Source organism: Plectropomus leopardus, chromosome 9, assembly GCF_026936395.1.
Source record: "Plectropomus leopardus strain MGB_pleo_1.0 chromosome 9, ASM2693639v1, whole genome shotgun sequence".
NCBI classification, from domain to species: Eukaryota; Metazoa; Chordata; class Actinopteri; order Perciformes; family Serranidae; genus Plectropomus; species Plectropomus leopardus.
In genome coordinates, this window is record NC_142184.1 from 6753278 (window position 1) to 6778472 (window position 25195).

General features: G+C 37.5%; 3 protein-coding genes across 6 annotated transcripts; 2 read left to right on the forward strand and 1 right to left on the reverse strand.

Moving 5' to 3' along the window:
* The first annotated feature begins 520 nt into the window (after positions 1–520).
* On the forward strand, positions 521–6226 carry muc5.7 (mucin5.7). The gene is made up of 11 exons (XM_088081455.1): positions 521–661; positions 752–782; positions 880–909; positions 989–1160; positions 2146–2249; positions 2348–2519; positions 2607–2710; positions 3696–3876; positions 3966–4069; positions 4872–5043; positions 5659–6226. Exons 1-11 carry the CDS (start codon positions 647–649, stop codon positions 5768–5770), a joined length of 1197 nt encoding a protein of 398 aa, XP_087937581.1. The 5' UTR covers positions 521–646; the 3' UTR covers positions 5771–6226.
* Positions 6227–6570: 344 nt separating this feature from the next.
* tmem269 (transmembrane protein 269) lies at positions 6571–17997 on the forward strand. 2 transcript variants are annotated; one of them, XM_042491437.2, is made up of 7 exons: positions 6571–6672; positions 7679–7730; positions 11219–11366; positions 12299–12396; positions 13984–14127; positions 14215–14415; positions 15610–17997. In XM_042491437.2, exons 2-7 carry the CDS (start codon positions 7682–7684, stop codon positions 15717–15719), a joined length of 750 nt encoding a protein of 249 aa, XP_042347371.1. In that variant the 5' UTR covers positions 6571–6672; positions 7679–7681; the 3' UTR covers positions 15720–17997. The 2 variants fall into 2 exon arrangements, with proteins under 2 accessions (XP_042347371.1, XP_042347373.1); XM_042491439.2 differs by lacking the exon at positions 6571–6672 and adding an exon at positions 6679–6873.
* Positions 17998–18738: 741 nt separating this feature from the next.
* Positions 18739–24699, reverse strand: LOC121946718 (tyrosine-protein kinase STYK1). 3 transcript variants are annotated; one of them, XM_042491436.2, is made up of 10 exons: positions 24550–24699; positions 24327–24454; positions 24079–24222; positions 23725–23925; positions 22462–22643; positions 22271–22351; positions 21849–22066; positions 21717–21757; positions 20457–20553; positions 18739–19902 (listed from the first exon to the last, which is right to left on the reverse strand). In XM_042491436.2, exons 2-10 carry the CDS (start codon positions 24376–24378, stop codon positions 19731–19733), a joined length of 1188 nt encoding a protein of 395 aa, XP_042347370.2. In that variant the 5' UTR covers positions 24379–24454; positions 24550–24699; the 3' UTR covers positions 18739–19730. The 3 variants fall into 3 exon arrangements, with proteins under 3 accessions (XP_042347370.2, XP_042347369.2, XP_087937958.1); XM_042491435.2 differs by having other exon boundaries at positions 22271–22354; XM_088081832.1 differs by lacking the exon at positions 24550–24699 and having other exon boundaries at positions 22271–22354; positions 24327–24471.
* Between the last annotated feature and the right edge of the window lie 496 nt (positions 24700–25195).

Consider the following 25195-nt stretch of genomic DNA (forward strand, 5'->3'; position numbering starts at 1 on the left):
ATAATTGAATACATGTTTTAGTTTTATATTTGTTTTGGTGAATCCAGATGAATATTACGATTCACTTATTATTTATAGCTTATCTCTCACAAGTCAATATAATAGATGGAAATTCAGTCAGTTATTTTATGTAAGTTCTAGTTTCACCAACTAATAGTCGATATTGTCTTATGACAATAAAAATGTAATAATTATAGATAATGTTTCTCAACCTTTTTCTCTCATGTCCCATAAAAGTAGAGCTGTGTCATCTTGCGACTCCTCGTCACGTTTTACAAATTTCAGAGATTACAAAATTTTGATTGGTTTTGAATTTTTCTTTATTTGCATGACCAAGGTAAAGATTATAGATATTTAAAATAAAAAATAAAAAAAAAAAAATATATATATATATATATATATACATATATATATATGTGTGTGTTTCTGATGGTGACAAGCTATCAGGCTCTGTGGGAGGAGCACAAATACGTATAAACAAAAGAAATCCCTGCAGATGATACACCTGAGTCACAAATGCCTCGCAGCTCCAGAGAGCAGACACTTCATGACAGGAGACCAGCCTTGTGAGGACGTTTTATTTCCACCTTGATGAAGAATTTAACGTGTGGATTTTTCAACATTCACTCTCCTCGAGATCAAAGTCATGCTTGTCTTTCAGGTAATTTAATTTTGTGCATTTTCAAATAATTTAAGTTGCATTGTCGTCACGGTGCATATTAGTGATTTCTTTGTTTTCTCGTCATTTTAGAGCTTTGCAGTTTGGTGTCTTCTAGCATCAGGTGATATGATTAACAATAATCCATTTCTTATTATTTCACACGCAAAATGTTTTAGAAATAAAACGTATAACTGATCAAAGACGTCTTCTTCCTCCAGATCTTCAGCTCTTTGCCACTGCTTTGGAAAGTAAGCCCTGCAAATATTCATGCCTGAATCTGCTGATAATTAATGTAGATTGTTGAGAGCTAACTTTGCTCTTCCGCAGCCTGCAGGACAGCCTGGTTTGATGAACACGATGTTTCCAGCTCCGGGGACTCTGAGCTCTTGAGTGACTTGAGGACGAAACACCAGACGAGGATCTGCTCTGACCCAGTGGACATGGAGGCTCAGACAGTGTCTGGGATCAAGTCAAAGCACACCAGGAACATCTTCCGCATGTAAAGACTTCACTTTTACAAATAATTTAACATCAGGAAAATATGATATAATTCATGATGTGGTTCAAAGTCTGAGTCAAGAACTCTTTATTTTCTTCTTGTGAGCAAAAGACACAGTAGATTTATCATTCTAAGTAATTTCAGTTGAAAACCCACATTTGTCTACCAGATATGAACATTTCTGTGCTCCTAATATACAATGTGAGTTGTTACAGTCCCAATAACTGATAATAGATATTGGCTAATATCAGTAGGATCCTCTGCAATGTTGTTTTCACTGTTCAAAACTAACTCAGCAGGTGTAAACATTAAATAAGGTTCAGAAATATTTTTTTTCATCAATGAAAAATTGGATTTTAAAGGCTATATTTTGATACTTTACCTAAGATGTGTCAAATGAATAGCTGTTTATATGATGGTGGAAATATTGAGTAAAATGGAGGAAGATGCCCCCCTGAAAATCTTGCACATTTGCGTTTTCTTGAATAGAGAAGGAATGACGCACCCTAATCTGCCTAGCCTTGATTCTGATTGGCTTAATTTGATATTCTTTTCCTAACTCTAATCAATCACACTCCTCTTACCTGAATCCATCAATCCTACCGGGGCTACCAGGCCGGGGGCGCTAGAGCTCCTCACTGCAGTGGCTGTGGGTTCGACCTGCAGCCCTTTGCTGCTTGTTTGCTCCCCTTTCTCATCTTTTCATGCTTATTTTAAATAAAAAGGCAAAAAAACAAAACAAATAAGGGATCGGGGATGGTGCGGTACTCTCCCCATTTTGACCTGACTGAACAGGTGTCAGACATTTAGCTCTCTCTCGGGTTTGATGATTTGTCGGGGATTAGCATACTCTTTGATAACATCAGGTACTACTTTTAAACTGATAAATCAGTAGATTACTTAGATTCAGACTTTTGTACCACTGTAGACATTTATTCTTGGTAGTGAACTTTACTGTAGTGAAACGGCAGCATGCGTTTTACAGTTACAGCGCCTCAGAGGGCCTCGCGTGCCTCAACTCAGAACAGAAAGAGACACAGTGTGAGGATTATAAGGTCATGTTCACCTGCACAGGACAGTTCTGCTCAGGTACTGCAACAAAATACAAAATATCCAACAAAAATTCAAACTCCAGGCCTAATATTCAGGATTGAGCTCTAAAATGTTTGACTCCTCATTGTTTACAGAGTGCAGGACACGCTGGTTTGATCATGATGACCCATCAGGAAACGGAGACTACGAGGTCCTCAGTGACCTCCTACAGATCTACCCGAGAGAAATCTGCCCTCAGCCAATCGCCATCGAGGTCCAGACCGTCTCTGGGGAACCTGCCTCAAACACCTCTGATACCTTTTTAAAGTGAGTGAGTGATTGACAACATCTGTTAAAACCAAAAACACAGAGAGTTATGAGCCACTCATCACCCTCCTGTCGTCTTTGTTGCAGTTATGATGCCACCCATGGGTTTGTGTGCGTGAACGCAGATCAGACAGGCAGGAAGTGTGAAGACTACAGAGTCAGATACACATGTCCGAAAGAGTTCTGTCAAGGTACGAATCTTCTTTTACTTTGGATTGATCTTACTGAAGTGAAAGTTTCAGTTTTTGAAGTAAAATATTTTCAGACACCAGCAGAGACATGCAAGTGGAATCTCTGCAGTACTCGCATGTAATTGTGAGGGATAGAATGTAATTGTTGGCTGTTTTTCCGCATTTAATCCTTTTGAAACCTGGAGCACTTTCACTTTCCTTGTGCTTATTTTTAGACGGCTTTTCACAAGTATTTAAACCTTTGAGCAAGCAATTTCACTAAATATTTCACAAAATGAAAAAAAATCTTTAACATATTTTCAAATGTTGTTATTATTGTTATTTTTGCAATTTGTGGGACATTTCTTACCAAAAGTTTCATGAAATTGCACAAAGATTTGTTTGGGGGGAAATGTTCCACGAATTGAAAAGAAAAACAAAAAAAAAAGTAATTTATTAAATTATTGAGGGAGAATGTATGGGGGAGAAGAAAAGGGCTAGGGAAAAAATAAAGTTTATAATTGTCATTATTACATATTTAAAATTATGTTAAAGAATTATTAGAATTCTTCAAAAACTTTTTCCAAGTCTTGCCCTGTTTTTGCCTTTCCTTTATCATTTTTGTTTTGTTTTGATTGATTGATTTTTGGCTTTGTTTTTTTGTTGCTAATTTTCTGGTAATTTTCTTGTACATTTACTAATTTTTTGCTTACTGCCTTCTTTCCATATCTTTGGAAGATATCAAGACATTTTTTTTCAGATTTCTTTTTTCTGCATTGTTAGTCTTTGAATAAATACAAAAACAAATAACTACCTATATCTCCAGATAAAATATGAATAAATTTGGGGACAATAACCATCCCCTGCTCTGCTTGTCCAAAAAAGTTAGTCGTAAAAAATGTACAGTACTGTCCCTGATTATAAGTTTCACACAGTTCATAACAAGACACACTTTTCGTGAAACCCAGTTTTAGCCAACATGTCTTCATCTGTAATCTCCCCTCAGTGTCGGAGCAGTGTCGGACACAGTGGTTTAACAGTGATGACCCGTCAGGCGAGGGTGATGTGGAGTCCATCCCTCAGCTGCTGAAAACTTTCCCTGGTCGGGTCTGTAGAAACCCTCTCAGCATCGAGGCCAAGGCAACAAGTGGAATATCAGCCAAACAGACCGGAGACGTCTTCCTCTCGTATGTCTGTTTTTATTCACACTTGCAGGTTTGCTGTGACTGTCGGCCTTTCATGACGAGTTCTCTGTTCTGCTTTTGTTATACTCCAGCTATGACGTTGCTTTTGGGTTTGCATGCATCAATGAAAATCAGAAGAGTAAACAATGTGAGGATTATCAAGTGATACTGACCTGTCCCTCAGACTTCTGCCAGGGTAAGTTTTCATGCAGATTGTGATTCATGATTTATCCTTAAAAAATAAAACAAATGACAAATGTGGATCGAACAAGACTTTGATATACTTCAGCAGAAAAAAGCCAGAAAAAAACTCCAAAAGCTCCTAAATTAAAAGTGGCTGAGTGAATTGGTTGAATTACTTAACTTATTTTATTTTCAAGAAAAAACTCTGAGACCCCTTCTCTCCCCTTAAGGCACAAAATGGTTTAGTCTGCCCCCACTTGTACACTGTCATGTCTTCCCCCATGGATCATACATACATACATGGATCAAGAGAGAAAGCACAGGAGCCAACACACACTTGTGGCTAGGGCCCAAAATTGAATTCTAAGCCTCTGGTTATACTTAGGAAGAGACTGTTATTTGGCTCAAAATGCCCAGTTTTGGGGAGACGACCCCTGCAGGTAATGCAGCAATGTCTAGGCAAAAAACAACCGCTTTTTGTGCTATCCCCAGATGAAAAATTATGACAGCTGCAAGTGGTGCCTAAAAATCAGTTGGAAAGACAGCAATCACTGACTAAATCATAACCACTTTCCTCTTGTTATTCTCACATTGGTATATACTATGTCTCTTTAGAAAATGTAAATGTAATGTATTCATAGTTTGCAGAAATATACAATGCCAGCATTTTCTTCTGGAGACTGGGCTGATGTGAGCCACACAGGAGTATAAAATTATGAAAAACAAACATCACGACCTGAAAAACAAATTAAAATCTCTGAATCTGTTGTTGATGGTTTCCATATAACTGTATAATGTTTTTCCATGTCTGGCAGGTTGCAGGACACGTTGGTTCAACTTGGACAATCCCACAAAGAAGGGTGACTATGAGACCCTCCTCCAGCTGCAAATGCTTCACCCCACTGAGGTCTGCTCCCAGCCTGTGGCCATTGAAGCCATGACGGTGTCCGGTGTCACTGCACACGAGACTGGTGACGTCTTTCAATCGTGAGTTCAAGGAAAGACAATCACACTTAGCAATAAATAAGTTTGAATACAATACAAAGAGAAGATTATATTAAATCTGCCAAAAGCAAAGGCGTATAAATTGTAACCATTCTACAGACAATAATCAAGTCAAACCACATGGAAGAAGCCTCTCTTTTTCATGAAATATTAATTTTGGGAATTTCTTATTATATTTTACTTTGATTAATGCACCCAAACAATGGTAAATCATTGGAGCTACCCCTGCGCCTCCTAAGCATGTGGACTGAACCCTTTTCATTTATTCAATTTTTTTTAATATACCATATATAGTTTTTATATGGAAAACTTTTAAGTATTGTTTTACTCACCTAGTCCTGGTGTACCTAAATTCTATTAGTTTGTTTCTGTTTACTTTTTTATTCTTTCTTTTGTTTTACTGTTTTCTTGCTATTTTGGGAGCCATTTTTGATCAGTTGCTCATCACCTTCTTCCCATATTTTTGAAAGAAATCAAGCCAGTTTGAAAGGGTTAATACTGTGAGCTAGCATTACACTTCCATTTTCATTGGCTGAGCAGTTCTCCTTGTGACGAGAAAGCCGAGACTCATCTGTTTTGTCATTGTGCATTTTGCAGATATGATGCCACTCAAGGCTTCGCCTGCGTGAATGCCGAGCAGCCTGCTGGAAGACGCTGTCAAGACTACAAGATCCGTCTTACATGCCCACTGGATTTCTGCTCAGTTTGACCTGTCAGTGGCCCAGATCAGTTGACAACACACTTTATTCAACATACTTTTAGGGGATTCGCTTGTTGGCGCAGGATGTGTAGTGACTGCTGAGCCGATAAGTGAATCCATATCAAATATTTTTTTCTGCGTAGTGTGCGTTGTCTTAGCATTCTTCATTCAGTAAGACAGTTTAGTCTCAATCCAAATGACATACTGTGTCTCCTCGGGACTTGAAGAAGAGAACAATAAACTATCATCAGCTGGGGCATTGCTTGACTCTAATGAAGATTTCAAGAGTGCACCACATATATGTGCATGACTTTGAGAGCATAACTTTCAAACTACTACATCAATTTCTTCACACTGGAAGAAGCTGAACTACAGTAAAGCTACCCTGGGAAGAAATAGTTTAGTTAACTATTTAGGAGTAGTAGTTCAAACTAAAAAAAAAATCATATTGAAATTAAATTACAACAAAATATAATGCAAAAAAGTCACATGCCAGCAAAAAATAGAGCTGAATTGATTTTTTTTTTTTTTTTTTACAAAAGAAATAAGTCTAAAGAGTAATAATAATAATGATAATAATAATAATAATAATATATTAATAATAACAAGAATGATACTTTTTGCAAAACATTTAGGGGTTTGCTGCATTTTTTCTGCTCATGTATGCATGGAAAATTAAAGATGAATTCTTAAATAAAAAAAAAAAAAAGCTCTCTATCTCTGTCAGTCCACATTCTTGCTCCTTTTGTCTTCACCTCCAGTGAAGCGATAGCACTAAAGAGTAACTAGCCATCATCACAGCCTAGAAAAATCTGGACGACGGGGGCGTCATTTCCGGTGGAATATTCCAGCGGATTTATCCTGGGCTCTTTTAAAGGACGCGCTGGAAAAGGCGGCTGTGAGGTTGACAGGTAAACGGCCATATGTTCTGTACGTGCTGCTGATAGCGTGGCAACTTCAAATAGGCTGCACGAATCAATAAACAGAGACAAAAATAAATCCGCTTGGGAAAAAAAAGGAAAATACTATTAAGGTCCGGTGTGTTGCGTGCGCGTTTAGACGTCTCCATCAGTGGATTTGTCTAGACATTTTATCTTGGGAGGTCGTTTCAGGTAAGATGAGATGCTCTTCGTGTATGTCCGCTACCTGCACCTCAACATCAGTAGCGGAAGGGTATTTTAGGACAAAATATAGACCTGTTTTGCATTATTCGGATAGTTTTGGCAGTTGTGACGCAGTTACAAAAAAGTCCACCTGCTGCTTTCGATCAGGTGTGATTTTCATGTTTTCAGTGACGCTTTAGTGCGGAGGGATTTCAGCCGCTTGTAGGATTGTTGCGCATTAATGCCCCGTGGTTTTGGAGGCAGAATTAATTTTGTGAAGCATCAGAGAACACTCATGGCTGATTTATGCAATAAAAGGGCCCTCGTGTATGCGATATTTTGGGTTTTCAACAATTTAAAGAAAAGAAAAAGTAGGCAGGAGGGGCTGTTTTTACGCACGCGACCTTTAATCCCAAACGTTTTGATTTATTCAACAAGAACAAGACAACAAGGAGTATTAGTAACTGGAAACATCATAATTTAATGTGTAGTCATTGATTCCAAATCCTAAAATCTTATTAAGGACTGTTTATGGCATGAGGATGTAGGCTAGTGTAGGCTGCTTCTGATCTTCAAATATTATGTTAAAAATGTATGGCGTTAATTTCCACGAGAGAAGAAAAGGTCGGAGCGCACTGATCAGTTTACAGCCTTTATTGTTTTTTTGAAAGTCTCTGTCCACAGGATGAGAAGCACTTGACTTGGCCGCATGTTGCTGGATGATGCACAGGAAACCCTGTTTCAGCAATTTAACATTAATATCATGTTTATACTGCATATATAGGCGATGTAAACACTTTTGTTTCATTTGCAGCTGATGTGCAGTGTGCCAGAGACAATCATGATCCTCCTGACTCCCTCCTCTGGTAGGTACTTGTTTCCCAATTTTGCCTGATAATCTGGATTACTGTACATGGGTGCCAGAGAATGGAGGCTGGGTTTGCTTGGATAAAATTAGGCAGGAAAACACCCACATATGTGCCGTGGGAGTTAGACACTTGGACTGAATAACTTGGAATATAGTAATATTTATAATATAATTATTTTTTTGACCATGATGTGATGAGAAAGCTCTTTATCACAGTTAAAACTGTAATATGTAATGTAAATATTTTAATTACTTTTTTAACAACTGTTTTAAACAGGGCAATAAAGCTGAAAAATGTCCAGAAATAGGCTATGCAAACAAAAGCATTCCTGCAAAGAGAAAAGATGCAAAGCAACAGAATAATGTTATATTCAACATATAAACTCTTTTCTGACAAAAATATTTTTGAAATCACCAACATTTGATTGGTTACATAATTTAGTTGCATGTTTCTCTAAAGCGAATTTCACCCTAAGCCAAAATAACAAGATGGTGACAGCCAAAATGCCAAACTTGAGGCTTCAAAACAGCAGTCCACAAACCAATGAGTGACATCACAGTAGCTGTGCCCATTATTTATACAATCTATTGGTAGAAACTATAACCAATACTGTCTAAACTGCCAAACTGTACAAGGGAGATCAGACGCATTTTGTACTCTTGTACTCGCTACCAACCAAAATTCAGACACCTAAAATTAGCACCAGCTGATAAAAAGAAAATAAGCCTTCCGAAGATATGTGTTTTTGTTTGTGACATAACTAAAAACAGGTAGACAAAAATAACCAAAGAGCCACAAATGTATTTATATTATGTAAATTTGAATATAATGTGAGCAATTGTCATAAGGTCTCCGCTTTGAGGGCTGAAAGTGAATACAGCATAGTTGCTTTATAACTTGCTAAAAATGTCCTGACTGTCTCAACCGACCCTGTTCTCCCCTACTCTGCACATAGCTCATATAGTTCAATGATAGTTTATTGTAACAGGATGTTTTATTGTTAATACTCACTCATGGCAAATCATTTTAAAGATTCAAAAACCACATCCAATATATGAAAAAATAGGACTTAATGTGTAACTGGTGTATATTGATTGCACTTTTATTGCCATTTGCCCTTTATTATGATCACAAAACACAGTTAAGATTTTAAAAGTTTATATTTTCCAGTTGGTTCACTTCAGATGATCCCTGTTAAAAAAGGTTTTTTCCTTGTTTTTCGTTGAGTCTTTTTATTTGTTAATAGGTAACATAGCAGGGTATTATGTAACAAGGGCCTTCCCATCATGCTTTGCAGTGATTAGGCATCAATCCAGAAATAGAGACCTGCTTTAATTTGAGAGTGTGTCTCACTCTGGCTTTGTCCTAGTGACCAAAACAGTGTATTTTCTGAAAGCTGACTGTAAGATCTGCAGCCTCACTGATTTTTATGCACATGGAGCTGCACGTGTAGCTCACTAATGGTGTTTTAGGGTACTAAACCTGAATTTTCTTTTGGCAATGTCATGATTTTCGTAAAAAAAAAAAATGCAGAATATTGTCTGCATTAACACATACCTAAGCAAACTGATTTTCCTTCAAAAATATAGGGAGACAAACAAAACATCTAAAACATCAAATGAGTAAGAAATAGAAAATTATATAGAAAATTACCTAAAAAATAAGTAAAAAAAAAAGAAAAAAGAAAAAAACAGTAAAAACAAAAATAAGTGCTGAAAATTTGAAAAAAACATATTTCCCAGTAGCATAATTTTAAAATATAATTACAATAATTATGAACATGTCTTTCTGGACATTTTTCCTTTTCTTTTTTTTTTTTAATTCCACCATTTTTAATTTTCTTTTTTTGGTCACCACTAATCTCTGCAATTTCTGGGACATTTTTTGCAAAGTCTCCTGTTGCTCCATTTTTGTAAAAAAAAAAAAAAGAAAAAAAAAAGAAACCAATTTGCTCTGGTTTCAAAGGAATAAATAGGTTGTTTAAGTCATCTGAATGCAGCACAAGAAAACTGATGTCGATTCAGGTTTCAAGGGGTTAACTGATGTGCTGTATTTACCCATGAAAAGTTTTCAGACAACAATTCAAATACCAGGTTGTAATTTGTATAAAAACTCCAAAATGAGAAGTAGAAAGCATGCTGCTGTCAAGTAAAAGTGCTTGTTGGCTTTTTGCTGTGTCTCATACGCTGTTTTCTTTCAGATGAAGAGTCTCTTGAACTCGTCTGGCTTTGGAATCACAGGAAGTTCAGGGTGAAAAACACTTTAAGGGTTGCTACTGCAACATTTAAACATATATTTAAATTTTGCAGGTCATTTCTCTGTGCATTCTGTCTTGGACAGTACTATGACTTGAGAGAAAGTGATAAACTTATGAGAGAGGAGGCCGACAGAGAAGAAAAACAAAGATTTCTTTGTTTGACTTCATTAAAAAACATCACAGCTTTGTGGGGGCAGAGGCAGTGTTTGGCTGGAGCGAGGCAGCGTCAGCAGTCATTCCATCTTGCTGACTAAGATGTAGCATTTTTATTATTTATATTGCAAATTTTTTCTTTAAAACAAATAAAAATGAAGTTTTATTGACTGCACTTTAAAACGACTTTGTAAAACTGCTACAATTGGCGATATAACCCCATGCGGTTTAGTATTTAGAGGTTGTAGAGCTATCTTTATACCACAATCTCGATTGAAGCCCAGGCCGCAGTGGTATTAATAGATTTGAACAGTGAGCTCTGTGAGTGCTGCTGCCATGCCCTTGTCTCGGGTCACTATGTTCAATCAGGCTAATTGATCTCACGTCTGGTATGTTTCAAGCAGTAGGTCCAAGTCACTCTCACTATAGCCAGTGGTGTACGTAGTAGTACCCTTAAATGTCCATAGCTTGTTCCCCACACCAGTATTTGTGTGTATTTGACCCTTATAAGATTACGCTAACACTTCACATCCTGTTGAGACATGCATCCTTTTCATGTTTTTTTTTCTATGCAAATATTATTCTGAAGTTTACTGCATGCTGTTTATTGTAAATATTAATGTATATTGCATAGATATAATGAGGCAGTTTGTAATGTTGCATGCTTTAGGCTGCAAGTGAACGAATGTAAAGTAACGAATGCATTTTAGTGATCTGAGAGTGGATGACTGTATCGTAAGGTTGTTCTCCGTCCAATAAACATACGTCTTGGTAAGTGATGCTTCTTTTACATCAGACCGGGGAGTTAGCTTTAAAGCGATATTTTGCCTTAAATAAAGTAAAAAAAGAAAAAAAAAAAAAGGTAGTGTACAAAATATTATTCAATCGTGACATTTAGTATTTAGATTACTTTAAAAAAAATTGTTTTTATACATTTTTCCTTTCACTTCAACTGAAGTTTGACACTTTCATCATAACGTCAGCTGAAATGGGGACGTAGCTTTTAGCTTTAGCACAGCAGGGGTTATTGACCTGACACAGACAGCTGCTAACTGTTGTTTTTGTGTGGTCTCAGGTCTCTTCCAGTGTACCAACAAGCTCTTTCTCAGTGATGAAGCCACAGGACTCCAGATCAAAGAGTTTGCACGTAAAAATGCAGCTAACGCGCTGTCAGTTGCCAACATGGTCATGGGCATGGCCTCCATTCTCAGCAGTCTAAATGGGTGAGTGGAAGCATCATTAATGGGTTTTACTTTTGGAAACCAATACAAACAATACTTTCTATAAGATTTTAGGGATTTGGCTAGGGTTTTCAAAACCTAATTTTATTACCCACAGTGGTCCTGAGAGGCTAAATATATAAGCAAAATAGAACATTTAACAATATATATTAACAGAACAAAAAAGATTGCAATGTCACAAAACCAAATTAAAAAATAATAAAAAATATAAATAATCTAGTGTTGTTATGTTTTGCCCTTGAAGGCCACCGTATATACTAAAACTGGCATTTGAAAACCAGGCAAATCCTTAGTTTTTAAATTTGAAATAGTTGTTTCTTTCATTTTTTTGTCTTTCTTTATCTGTTTTCACAGAATGTTTTTTGAACGATGATTATAACCAATGACATGTTTTTTTCATCCATAGTTTTAAGTTTTGGCCTTCAGGGTCAATATAATAACTAAAATTTGGTTTTGAAGGCAGTAGAATTTTTAAAAAAAATCTTGTTTATTTGTTGTTGCTGTTTTTTGTTTTGTTTGTTATTTACTTAAAAAAAACCCAAAAGTAATAACGACGATCAAAGCCACCATACTTACTAATTTCTTTCGTTTTTAAAGCATAGACAAAAATCCTCGTTGTGTTTTGCCTCTCGGGGCGACCACACTTCAAGTAATGTTTGTAATGATGACCGGTTTCGGTTCGTACCAGATAAACTGTACTAACTTCAAATAAGATAATAAAAGGCAATGTCAGGAAGCTTGACCGGAAGATTTATTGTGTTTAGAAGATATTCAGTTATTTAACTTTATCTGAAGTCCTCTCAGCACTACCTTTTGCACAGTTTAGAAACTTAAAATATTTCACCCTGTCAAACGGCTTGCTGTCATCACATTGCTAATCTAGTGCCAATCTAACACTCCCTTGCTTTGTTCAGGCACCATCATGCTGCGTGTTGGCTGGTCCTGATTGGCTACCTGTTGGATTTGGCAGACGGAGCAGTTGCCAGGCGACTCGATGCCTGTTCTGCACTGGGTAAGTGGACTGTTGTGGTCAGTGGCTCTTAGCAAAGATGAACTGTTGGCAGGGCTCACTGCACAGTCCTTTGTCTGGACTTTCTAATTTGGCTGCACGAAGTCATAAACAAAAGGAACCAGTAAAAAGAAACTCGGCCACTGGATAGTCTTACAAAGTCTCCAGCAGAAGAATCGTGCATATTTAATGGGATGCAACTTTATCAAATCAGTGTCTTTTTAGACTTTTCTGTGTTTGAAAGGACATTATGAACTTTTCAAGGTTAAGATTTGACCTTAAATAACAGGCACCCAATGCAAAAGCACAGCCTCTAAAATGTATCACTGTGGCTTGTTTTCAACAGATCACCACACCATATAAAGTAAACTAGGAGGCACAAATAGCTGTTTTACAAGCTTCCAGTGCGAAAGTTCACATTTTCTCGGAAGCCCAAAATAGCTCCCTGGTGCATCACAATACATTGTTGGCTGCACATTTCAGGGGGCTTTGTGTCCCGACGGGGTTTTTCTGCATGACTTTGCAGGTGGATGTTGTTGTGCCCCTCGACGTATTTTGTCAAATGAACAATCACTTTCTGATTAAGCAGCCTAATTCCACAGGATCACGCTCTTATTGTCTCTGTTATCCCGTTGCTTTGGCTTCTCTGCATATCTGAAATTGCTAAAATTGTTGACCCTGGGCTGTGGAATTCCACCTCGGTCATTTGAGCCGTGGCCTGAATCACCTCATCCTCGTGTGGTGAAAACATGCTCCGTGCTCCTGTGGGATACAGAGATGCGACGCTGGAGAATGTTGTTTGTAGAATGGGCGTCCTGTTGGGCTGACACCGAAATTTCCACTTGGAGATTTTTGCACGTATACAGCCCACTGTCATGTGACAGTAACACTGGCAGTGGTCGAGCGGATGATAACATATCTACACTAACCTTAATGGATTGTTAAACTTCTCACTGAAGAGCTGTCGAATTGAAAGAAGAGTAATAATAGAACAGTTGGTGAGCTGATTATTCAGAATGCAATATTTAAACCTTTAAAACCTGAGCAGATTGTCTAGGTCTCTTTTAAAACACAGGAAGAAGGCAATGAGGAACTTAAGAATTAGTGGCCCAAAAATGAGTAAGAAATTATTAAAAAGTTACAAAAAAATACCTGAAAATTAGCAACAAAAAAAAAGTAAAAAACAAAACAAAACAAAAAAAAATTCCTGAAAAAAGTACTTAAAAACGAATCTGATTCTAAAACACATTTTTAAATATGCCATTAGGAATATAACAAATAACGTTTCCTGGACCTTTTTTTATATAGCGTTTTTAAAAATAATTTTCCAAACTTGTGAATTCTTGCAAGATTTTGTAGAAATCATACCAAAAAAAAAAGAAATTTTAGTTTCTTGTCAGGTTGCTTACTGACTTTTTTACCCATGTTTCTGGAGAAGAAATCGAATCAATTTGCTCAGGGTTCAAAGGACTGGTGAAAGGCGTTTGAACGCAGCACAAGAGAAGTGATATCGATTCAGGCTTCAAAGGGGTATCTTTTGGTGAACTTCACAGAGCCACATTTAGCATTCACATTTTTTTTCACATTCAGGTGCAAAGCTAGATGATTTTGCTGACTTCACGACCTTTGGGATCGCCACATCGTTGCTCCTAAGGACGTCTGACCTGCTGGACAACATCCTGTGCGTGTGTTACGTCCTGTCCGTGTTTGTCCGCCTCTGTTTCTTTTCAAGCGGTAAGTTTCAGAAGTGTAGCGTTATTGTCTGCTATAAACTGTTTATTTGAGGGACCAGCAGGAGATTTGTTCTTGTTTGTCCCCCAGGGATCCCGTTCATGTACCGTGGCCTGCCCTGCATCTACTCCTCAGCCATCCTGGCCAGCGCCTCTCTACTGTCGGGGGGAAACTTGGCCATGCTGCGAGTTATCGCATTGGCGATGATCCTCTTTATGATCAGCCAGAACTTTTATCCCCATGACAGAGTGCTGGAGTCCCAGGCCTGGAAGAAAGCAGTCTACGCTGGAGGTATAGACAGAAATTAAAAAAAAAAAAAAATCCAGTATGATTCTCATGAAGCGCGTTGCGATATACCGGTATTGACAAAAAGGATGATATTTTAAAGAATGTAATATTAAAATGAAATTAATAATACACATATGATGATATTATGTAAATAATCCGGCACTTCTTAAATTATTCTGTTTGCTCACAAGGTCTGTGGATTATCTTGAGTAATCAGGTCATGATTTCTGGAAAGAGACACTGCTATTGGCTTCTTCAAATGTATTTTTTGGTGCTTTGAGCACCACAAGCTGAGTGCAGTTTAATGAATGAATGCATCATTTTATATTGGTTAAATGCATCAGGAGAAACATATTATTTCACACTTTTTTTTCAATCAATAAGTAAAAAAGGCAAAGGCTAAAGCCAAAGGCTTATTTTAAATCAACCAAAGGATAACAGAATGACAGCAACACCAAATGCATAAAATAAATGAACTAATAATAAAGAAAATATACTCCAAACTGTAATCCCTTAATACTTCGCACTAATCAATACAGATTTTTTTACACTAGAATCATTTTACAATATGATTTGTAATCATGTTACATTTTAAGTATTCATATTTGTTCTCACTTTATGTGTTTCAAAAATGAGCCAAACTCTTAAATTATAATTCCCTCCTCTCAATTAAAAAAAAAAAAAATTGAATACAGATCGGAAGGCTTTTGTTTACAACTTGAAAAATAATTTCCAGCGTTTTTAAATACACAATGTCTACAAATTTTAAGGGGTAGGATCTTCTAAAAAAAAAAAACCAAATTCATAGAATCATAGTCACCAGTTTTATTTATTACGATAAGAGAAATGCTCTGAAGTTTAATTATAGGAACTATATTTGTTTTGTATGCATCTACCCAGATTTCAGCACAGTAAGACATGTTTGGCATTATAAGTGATCTTTACAATATATATAGACATTTTTTGCTCAACAGTTCCCTTGTTTCATAAAGAAAAGTGATAGATTTAGATAATTTAGCTTCAATATATTAGAGAGGAGGTAGACATCTCAGTGGCCAATATCTCCAACACTGTGCAACTCGCACCAAAAAAATCTGCATTGCTAAATGTTACTACAGCTAAGAGGAAAAATGTGCATTTTTGATTTTGGTAGAAACTTTAACTTGTCACTCTATCTTTATTTCCTTTTATCTCCAGGAGTCATCATGGTGTTCTGCTCTTCCTTCCCTCCTGCGTGTGTGTACTACCTGCTGTGGTCAGTCTCCTACATTTTGTTCCCAACATCCCTTTGGAGCAGTAAAGTGTAAAGTGAGCTGGCTTTGCCTCAAAACTCCCAAATAGGTTTACCTCTGACCCATCCAGGTGAACCGAGGCTTTCAGACTGCTGCTGCTCCCCACTGTCGTGGAGGATCTTAGCTGAACATGCTCCACAGGCGAACACTGGCTCGATTTGACCTTTATTTTGATTTGATACCTATAAGGCAGAACACAGATTGAAGAGAGTTCGCGTGAGCGATGGGAAGGACATTTTAATGTCACTTGTAAAGATTAACTATGGTGCAGTTTTAGGTCTTTGTTGCATTTTTCTCTGAGGCTGAGGGTTGGATGGCTTGTCCCACAAACTGTATTTTTATCAGGTAATCTCCATACTTTGGTATTAATCCAATCTTTCATCAATGTTAAGAGCATGCAGCAGCAGGGCACAGCATTTTCTCGCAGGATAATGTAAAAAAAGAAAAATTCAAATGACATAATGACATATATTTCTAATACATTTTTGCCTCTAAATTAATATTTAAAATGTTTAACTCCGTACAGGAGCCGTGAGTAAGATTTGGGGGGGATTTATTGGCATCTAGTAATGAAGACTGCAACCAGTTCAAACTTCTAGAATTCCTTCTGTGTTAATGGTAATTTTTACTGGGAGCCAAATTATCTGTATAACCACTTGATTCAAACTGGTAAAAACACTGAATATAGCAGCTTAACATTTTTTTAAAAATAATGTTTTTTCAGTGCTCTTGTTGTGGAGGGGCTGACTAACACTGATATGCGAATGGCCCTATCTAGAGTTATTGTTTGGTTTGTCCATTCTTGGCTACCATACAAACATGGCGATGAGGATTTTAGACTCCATATATAGATATAAACAGCTTGTTTTAAGGTAACAAAAACACAACAATTCTTATTTTCAGGTGATTACACACTAAAGAAAACATACTTATTACAATATATTACATTTCTGCCAGTATATCCCCCTAAATCCTACACACTGGACCTTTGAGGGAAGTCCTTTAATCTGTGAATATACATGATTTTGCATTGTCTTGTCTGGTTTATCCAGAACACAATAACGGGCATTTATACAGCACTATGACCAGTCTTGTATTAACTGACTAATGTTGGCATCAGGGTTGGGGTCATTTCACTTTAATAGCATTCAGGTCAAGTTGTGTGTTTCTTCAAAATCTACTTTTCTCAAATCCAGTCACAGTAAGAAACTTTAGAAGGTGATGGTGCACTCATTCTTATTATTAGATTTGCTGTTTTGACATGTTTTTAAATGAGTTCAGCTAAAAGTCAACTGACCTCAACTCTGGCTTTTTGTGAATTTCAGACTTTAAGCTTTTCACCAAGTTGTGGCTCTGTCCAAGAAATGATGTGTTGGATTTCCATATTTCTTCTGAGCACTTTTATTTAGTCATTGTGCGTGTTTGCCTCTGTTTTAGGAGGCATTGTAGTTTAAATCCACACTGGATCACAGCTCTTCAGCGCTGGAGGTCAGGCAGTGGAGGAACTGGAGAGTCAGGAATGCAACATGAGTGGACGTTGCAACCTGTAAATAGAACCACAGCAGCAGTTTTCTGCCTCGTGATTCAGTGTGAATTTACCATGAAACAGCAACAACACACAGGCTGGCAACCCTGCTTTTGCTGACACCTAGTGGTGAAAAAAAATCACCTGTGGCAAGTTCTGCCTCCACCATAAAAGTCTTGTAATTGCTGTACAGGCGATGTTGGAAAACCACTTGGGGTGGAGCGACACTGAAACTTGAAATCCACAAGGGAGAGTTTAAGTGTGACGTTAATCTTTAACTTGGCCAGTATTCAGTCTGAGGGGCATCACTTTTTTTGTAGATCTGTCCTTTTTCACTCACAGTTTTAGTTCAGTGATTTTAATGATTTGAACCCTTGAATCAGTAATAACTCATAGTGTTAATCTGAGTGTCCCTAATAGAGTTTTCTGAGGGAAAACTAAATCAGAATTTCTTAAATCAAGAAAATTAATACAGAATGCTCATGTTTCCTGGTTTTGTTGTTGATCTGAGCCCACTGTTGTTGTTGTCATGGTTACAATAACCAGTCTTGTGATGAAAATTTACAATGTAAGATGCATACATAGACTAAACACAAATCTACTTAAGTACATTCAGCTTTCCTGTGTGAGTGTTTTGGTTTTAAAACTGTGTCAAAGTCACAGCAAAGTATGCATGCCAAGAATATTACAAATACAAGTACACTGTACTTTGCCCAATGCTTATATATATATATATATATATATATATATATATATATGATATAAATATATATATATATATATATATATATATGATCTAAATAAAAAATAAAATCTGTGCTTTTACATTTACTGTCTATATATTTTTGGCAATAAAGAATTAAGAATTAAATGGCTTGCTATCAGTCTCATTAGTTCATCATCTCACTTACGTTTGACAGTAAAACTGTTAAGATATAGGCCTAAACATAGGGGTTGGTTGTCACAACAAACAGTATAAATAATGGATGTTGCTACCGTGATGACACCCACTGGTTTTATATCCTTGAGTTCAACATTTTGGCTGTTGCCATCTTGATTTTTGGAGCCAGAAGTGACCATATTTGGTTGAAAATTTGGAGCTGTGGATTTGACTCACAGACTGCAATGACTGGTAGCGACACCTCATAGACAGCCTGTCACTCAAGTGACCTCGCCTGAAATATGAGTAACTTTGGGCCATAAAAATTCACCCCCTGTATGCTTGTCATCAATGTTGAAATTTGCTATATAGTAACTAAAATCTTTACTTTTTTTGTGCCAGGCTGTAAACATGTTTATTTGTGCTGTAAAGTTGGTCATTTTAACATGGGGGTCTGTGGGGGTCTTACAACTCCACATTGGCTTCATGTTTCAGCTCAGAGGTTCCTACTTAGTTGTCACATTAATTGGATTTCACTCCCTAGAGGGCGCTCTTAAGAAAAGTTGGCACTGACATTTTGGGGTTAGAGGTCACCTACAGGATCATTTCAGGAGTAAAACATTTCACACTGAGGTGAGATGACTTTAATCATTAAAAAGTAAGAAAGTAAGCTATAGCTTAGATGTATTTTTTCTTAGCTAGGCTACAACATGTTAGTTTATCTGCTTGCAAAAAAATCTCAGTTGGGGATGCTGGTCACATTCTTTGTGGGGTTGGTTGTCACATGTATTGCTCATTTTTTTATTCATTATAATAATGTATAAAGATTAAAAATTCACTAAAAGTATTGGGGTTCTTGGTTATATCTCAGTTTGGTGAAGTGTTAGGTCCCTGCTGAAAAAACCCAGCCTGACCAGCTCAGTATGGTTAAGCTGGTTGGCTAGCTTGTTTGACCAGCTACAGGTATGTTTTTGCATAGTTTTTGGTGGTTTAGCTGGTCATACCAGCTTGTGACGGGTACTCTAGCTGGTTTATCCATTGGAATTCCTGTAAAACTGTAAAATACCAGCATGTCCAGTTGTTGGCCAAACCAACTGAACCATCAAGACCAGCAAAAAGTGGGTCAGGGACATCTAAGACCATCTTCAGCAAGCTAAAACCAACTAAGACCAGTTGCCAGAATGAGCTGTTTTTAAATGGGGTTTTAACAGCAGGGGATTTGAATTTCAGTGACATTTTTCAATGAAATTAAATTTCTTAAGTTAATTTTTAAGATTGCTTCCATTGTGTGTTACACCCCACAACATTACAGTTGTCACAGCTGCACAAGACGTATTTGACGGTCCCTATCTTCTGAACAGAATAAGCTTTAGGAGAGTAAGATGACTCCATTCTTACCTGACATTTTAGGCTTGCATTAATCATTGAAAGGATATTAATGATATAATTTTTTGTGGGATTTAAATGAAAGTAAAAAGTGTGATGACCAATCCCTTTCTCCCTTACTATGTAAAATTTATGGCAGACATTCGGCAGTGGATTTTACAATCTTAATCACAGTTTATATGTTGTTTCCTATTTAAATTTGGTGTTGCATTTTTACATTTGAAAGCACATGAGCCTATGAGAGCAGACCTGCATTTCTGTTATACTCAGATACATCTATGACCTCAGGAACACAAATGTCTTTAGTAGCGGCGAGATGCTGCGAGGCGTCCAACAGTTTCATGATGGCCGAGAAAGCAGGGCGGTCTTTGAAACTCCACATCCAGCAGTATTTCATGAGGTCATACCTAAAAGTTATTAAAACACATTTCTGTTAAAGGAATAATCCAACTTTTTTGGGGAAAAAAATACGACTCTGGTAGGTTTGAAGCTAAATTTAGTAGCTAGTTAGCTTAGCACAAAGACTGGCAGCCTGGTTCTGTTCAAATGTAATAAAACCCACTCTCTTATGAGATTTTACACTTTTGTACATATTAAAGAAATGTAGTGAAGGTTGCTAACTAGAGAGCTTTAGCTTTCAGGTTTAATTTTACCTGTGGACAGAGACAGGCTAGTTGCACTGCTTCCAGTCTTTGTGCTAAGCTACGCAAACCAGCTAACAGTTTACAGATGGAGGCGAGAGTGGCATCTCTATTCTTATCTAAATTTTCACAAAAGGAAAGTCTTATATGTACCAAAATGTTTATTTCTTCAACTATACTGTTTATATTCAGTAACTTTTTGTTGTCACCAAGTACGAGTACTTAAACAAAGATGCAACTTTTATAAGTGGACTCCGCTGCTAAGAAGAAACCATGTCATCATACTTTAATTTATGTGAAATTTTTACAAGTTTACTTACAAAGGTCCCCCACAATGTTGTGGTCTCTTCATTCGATATGAGCCCTGTAGCTTTGGAAGCACAGACAGAGGCTCCAGCTCAGGGTACGGAGGAGAGCCTTAGATTACAACAAAAAAGAGATGAATTATTGAATAAATATGTCACTTAAAGGGAGGTAATATGTGATCCAGTACAACGAAGTGTAGAAATTAGTAGATTTAAATAATGCCAACATGTGAAAAGGCAGAAATAATAATGGCTTACAGGGAATGTTAACTTCAAATTAAAAAAACATATTTTTCCTCTTACCTGTAGTGCTATTTATCAGTCAAAAATGTTTTGGTGTGAGTTGCAGAGTGTTGGAGATATTGGACGTAGAGATTTCTGCCTTTTTATTATATATAAATGTATAGAATTAACATAAAAATAATTACATAAATTGTAAAACTCAACGCTAATGTCTCTTTACAGAAATCATGACCCAGTTATTCAAGATAATCCACAGATCTTGTTGTAAGCAGTTTCATGCTGGAGCTATTTCTTTCTAACAAATTACACCCACCAACTGAATTGACCTTCTTACTCGATTTGAAGACTTTTCAGATTTTCAACGACTTTATTACTATTAAGTGACTTGTGACAAATTAAGTGATTTATTCAGACCATCAGGAAAAAAGAGGAAAATATATTTAAATATATTTTATCCAGACACATCTTGAGGAAGTTTCTGTGGTTACATTGATGTTCTTGCTCTTTGGATTGGAAGTGTGAAAAAGCTCTTATTGCATTCATTTGTTGAGGAATTTTGAAATTAAATCGAATTCAGTTGCAGCATGCTTTCATTATCCCAAGTAAATGGGCAACGACATCACGAATATGTAAATGATTGCATGACATCATCTGGCAACTTTAAGCGTCTTTTGGAGCTAGTGCAAGCTACTTTTATTGGAAAAGAGTTGGCAACACTGATCAACGTGCAGAAGGAAGAGTGCATCTACTGCTCAGCCGGCTCAGCCCTCTGCCCTAAGATACGGTTGACAGGTGTAGTTCGGTAAAAAGAAAGTAGTTCCTACATAAAACTGCTCACAACAAGGTCTGTGGATTATCTTGAGTAACAGGATCATGATTCCTGGAGAGAGACATAGCTGTTGAGCTTTTCAGACACTCCAACACTTTGCAAATTCCACCAAAACAAAGTTAAATAGCACAACAAATAAGAGGAACAATAAGTAACTGTCCCTTTAAATTATGTGCTCACAAATAATACAACATGCAGCTTACCTAATGTAATCAGTTCATACAATAAGATTCCAAATGACCACCTAAGGAAAAGAAAATGTTACCAAATGTTTCGACTCATATTAGTTGTTTTTTGTGTGTGTTTCGCCTCCTTAGTCATAACTCTGCCCTTACACGTCGCTCCTGTCGATACTGAGCTGCATCATGATCCTCTCCGGAGCCTGCCATTTGAGAGGCACCTCTGCTGCCCTCTGCCTAATTGGTGGATCCATTCTGCGTCCTCCAAATGCCATGCCCAGCCCAGACACCCGCGCTGAGAGGCCCGGGCCAATTAAGATGTTCCTAGCAGCAACATCACCATGCACCAGCCTGTGCTCGGACATCAGGTAATCCTAAGGGAGGGGCCAATTACGGCCCAAAATATCAATTTTTGCTGGAAATGTTCATTCAAAATTCAAGAGAAACATTGGGAAAATTGGTATGTGGATCATGACCTGCTACGGTAAACAATGACATCGTCGATAGAGTAGATATCTAAACTTTGCTCATTTTAGTTTTGTTTGTTGGTAATAATGAGCAAACAAAAAGTGACTCACCAGGCCTGCAGCGACCTGCTTCGCCACCAGAAACACTGACCTCTCAGAGAAGTTCACCGATGGATCAGCAGCGTTTGAATTCTTCTAAAGGGCAGAAAAATTCCCTTCATCATTATGCTAAATTTAAAAATGAGAGTCCGCATCATCAAATTAAAGTTCAGGTTTAAGTCAAAGCTGTGCACCACCATTACATTTCTGAGCATCCAGAGGAAGCGAAGGAGGTTCCCGGGGCTGTAGGCGTCTAAGACCAGATACATGGGCAGACGCTGGATCTGACAGTGCAACATCCGCACCACATTTTCATGTTTACACACTCTGGCATGGAAGAGGACCCAGTCCACAAACTCCTTAACCTCAGGCTTGTTGGAACCATCTATGTGGTGTTAGATTAATAACAAAGTGATGGTGAGCAACCTTATTATCTGTTTTAAAGAAACAGTGTGTAAGATTTAGGGGGATTTTGTGGCGTCTATCGATAAGGATTGCAGATTGCAACCAGCTGAGACTTCTCCTGGTAAGAATTCCTTTAGTGTTCATTTTCAGTAGGTTTTTACCGGGAGCTGAATTATCTGCAGAGATCTCTTCCTCTCCAAAACAAGCAGAGTTTTATGTTACAAATCAGTGTTTCTCCGATGTAGTTTGACTCATCTAAGACGAGCTGCTAGCTCAGCACCTGCTGATGTGTGCTCACCTTTTTCCAATGATAACTTTAGATCCAGACCATCAGGAGGTTTTTACCAGGAGCCAAAATATGCAGTGGTCTCTCCAAAATAAACTAACCAGGTGATTAAAACTGGTTAAAACACTAAGTAAAGATTCATGTTACAAATAAGTGTTTCTCTTATTCTGTTTCATTTGTCAGACAGGCTGCTCGCCCAACACCTGCTAATGTTTGCTCAGCTTGTTTTCTCTGATAATTTAAGATCCAAACATTCAGGTTTTTTTTTACCGGGAGCCAAATTATCCATAGGGGTTACTTTCTTTCCAAAACAAATCAACACACCGATTTAAACCAAAAAAACCCAACTAATAATGTAGTTTCATGTTAAAAAATCATTGTTTTCCCAATGCTGCTCATCACGAAGGAACTTCAAACTACAGCAGCCAACACAAAAACATTAATGGCGCCATCTAGAGCCGGTTTGGTTTACTGTAGTAACATGGCAGTAAAACATCACAGACTCAATGGAAGAGGTCCCGCTCCTATGTACATTTATTTGGCTCATTCTAAGGTACCAAAAACACAATTATTCCTTTTTCAGCTGATTATACAATAAAGAAAAAATAGTGTTTCCATTTATGCCAATATGTCCCCCTCTATCCTACACACTGGACCTTTAATGTCTTTCTTGCCCTTTTCCCACTGAAAACACAGATGATCTCTCCATAAATTTTTACTGTTATTGTGCACAAAAGACTCATCATCCTGGCCTTATGACAGATTCATGCCATACCTCGGAGGGACTTAACCACCACAGCAGAGGTGGCTCCGTCTCTCTTCTTCAGCAGACCTTTACAAATTGGTCCATGGCGACCTGACTGCCAAAACTCCAGTCCCTCCAGAGCGCACTCTTCAGGGATCTCCCAGGGACACAAAGCTGCCTGGACCTTTGGAGCGCTCACAGACGCTGCTGTCGGGGATACACTCTGCTGGCCTGTTGGAAAACACAACAGTGGATGCAAGTTTATGTGAGGCAGAGATGTATTAGCACCTGGCACTGCTCTCATCCTCTGGTGGAAAAGAGCAGGATTTTACGGTGTTTTTCAGCAGTTTTATACCAAGGATATACAGTTATTGAAATTCCTACCATTTGTTAAATGAGCTGAGGTGCTCTGCCGTCTTTGTTTGTTTTTATGGAGACTGCAGAAAATCAGAGCCACTCCTAAAACTGTGCTCAGAGCCAACAGACTCGGGATGATGATAATAGCAAGTGGACCCGCTGACTCCTCATCTGAACAACAAATGGAAGAAGACGCTTGTTCGTAATAAGAAAGAGGAGAGGAGCATGCAGTGACATGAGTTTGCACTCCAATAAGTGCCGTGTGTGTGACTTACAGCAAGTGGGGAGCGAGGTGTCATTGCTACATCCACGAGGAGCATCTGACATTTCTCACGTGAGAGAAACGTCAGATCATATCAACAGATTGAATTTAAAAATCACCGCCAGATAACTTTATTTAACCCTGTGTAGAAAGTAAAACTATGAAATAACTGGTAATTGAAAAATCAAGCAAAGCATGATGTTAAATTGCTACAAATAACTTTAAATATTTCTTACCTGACACCTGATGCCACGGTGTTTGAGCGAACACATATTTCCAACCTTATGATAATAAAGTTAACATCAGCAGAGAGGTTGAAAAATCACAAAGTGAAGGCTGTTATCAGCTGCTTACAGAAAATGGACTCTGCGTCCGTCCGTCTGTGAGGACGGTGACCGAGGAGGTGAGCTGGAAGGTTGACTGAATGTTAAACATTAACAAATCACCAGAAACGATAACATCAACAGGTGCTGTGCTCACACTCACTACAGCCTCAACAGTGAACTGATTACTATGTGATGAATATGCATAAAGAAGTGGTAAATTCAGTTTGTTTTTAGGTTCAATGCTGAGTTCTTGTATTTTTTTTCTCATTTCAGTTTAGTTTCAGCTAGTTTGCAGACAGGTTTGGCTATTTTTGCTTTATTTTTTTATTTTTATTTTTAGTTTAGTTTTTTATTATTACTATAATTATACATTTATCTTGTAGCATTAATTTCAGTTGCATAAAATTTCAACAAGGTGCAAACGAGTTCCCCTCTTCTGAATATTTAAAGGGTTGCTGTGGTGTGTAATGATTCAGGTGTGTCCTATCAAAATAAGGTAAAAACTGTACTGCAAAAATGTATTTTATATATTATATTTCTAATTAATTCCTAAGAC

What these genes read in the sequence shown, in the direction of transcription:
- LOC121946718 (XM_042491435.2), bottom strand. Translation starts at nt 24,378, where the DNA reads ATGTCAGATGCTCCTCGTGGATGTAGCAATGACACCTCGCTCCCCACT. An exon ending in GTATGAACTGATTACATTAG is followed by an intron (nt 20,554 to 21,716) that starts GTAAGCTGCATG and finishes TTGTAATCTAAG; the next exon opens with GCTCTCCTCCGTACCCTGAG. An exon ending in CAACATTGTGGGGGACCTTT is followed by an intron (nt 19,903 to 20,456) that starts GTAAGTAAACTT and finishes AATAACTTTTAG; the next exon opens with GTATGACCTCATGAAATACT.
- muc5.7 (XM_088081455.1), top strand. An exon ending in CACAGGACAGTTCTGCTCAG is followed by an intron (nt 2,250 to 2,347) that starts GTACTGCAACAA and finishes CATTGTTTACAG; the next exon opens with AGTGCAGGACACGCTGGTTT. An exon ending in TCCGAAAGAGTTCTGTCAAG is followed by an intron (nt 2,711 to 3,695) that starts GTACGAATCTTC and finishes ATCTCCCCTCAG; the next exon opens with TGTCGGAGCAGTGTCGGACA.
- tmem269 (XM_042491437.2), top strand. Translation starts at nt 7,682, where the DNA reads ATGTGCAGTGTGCCAGAGACAATCATGATCCTCCTGACTCCCTCCTCT. An exon ending in ATTCTCAGCAGTCTAAATGG is followed by an intron (nt 11,367 to 12,298) that starts GTGAGTGGAAGC and finishes TGCTTTGTTCAG; the next exon opens with GCACCATCATGCTGCGTGTT. An exon ending in GAAAGCAGTCTACGCTGGAG is followed by an intron (nt 14,416 to 15,609) that starts GTATAGACAGAA and finishes TTTTATCTCCAG; the next exon opens with GAGTCATCATGGTGTTCTGC.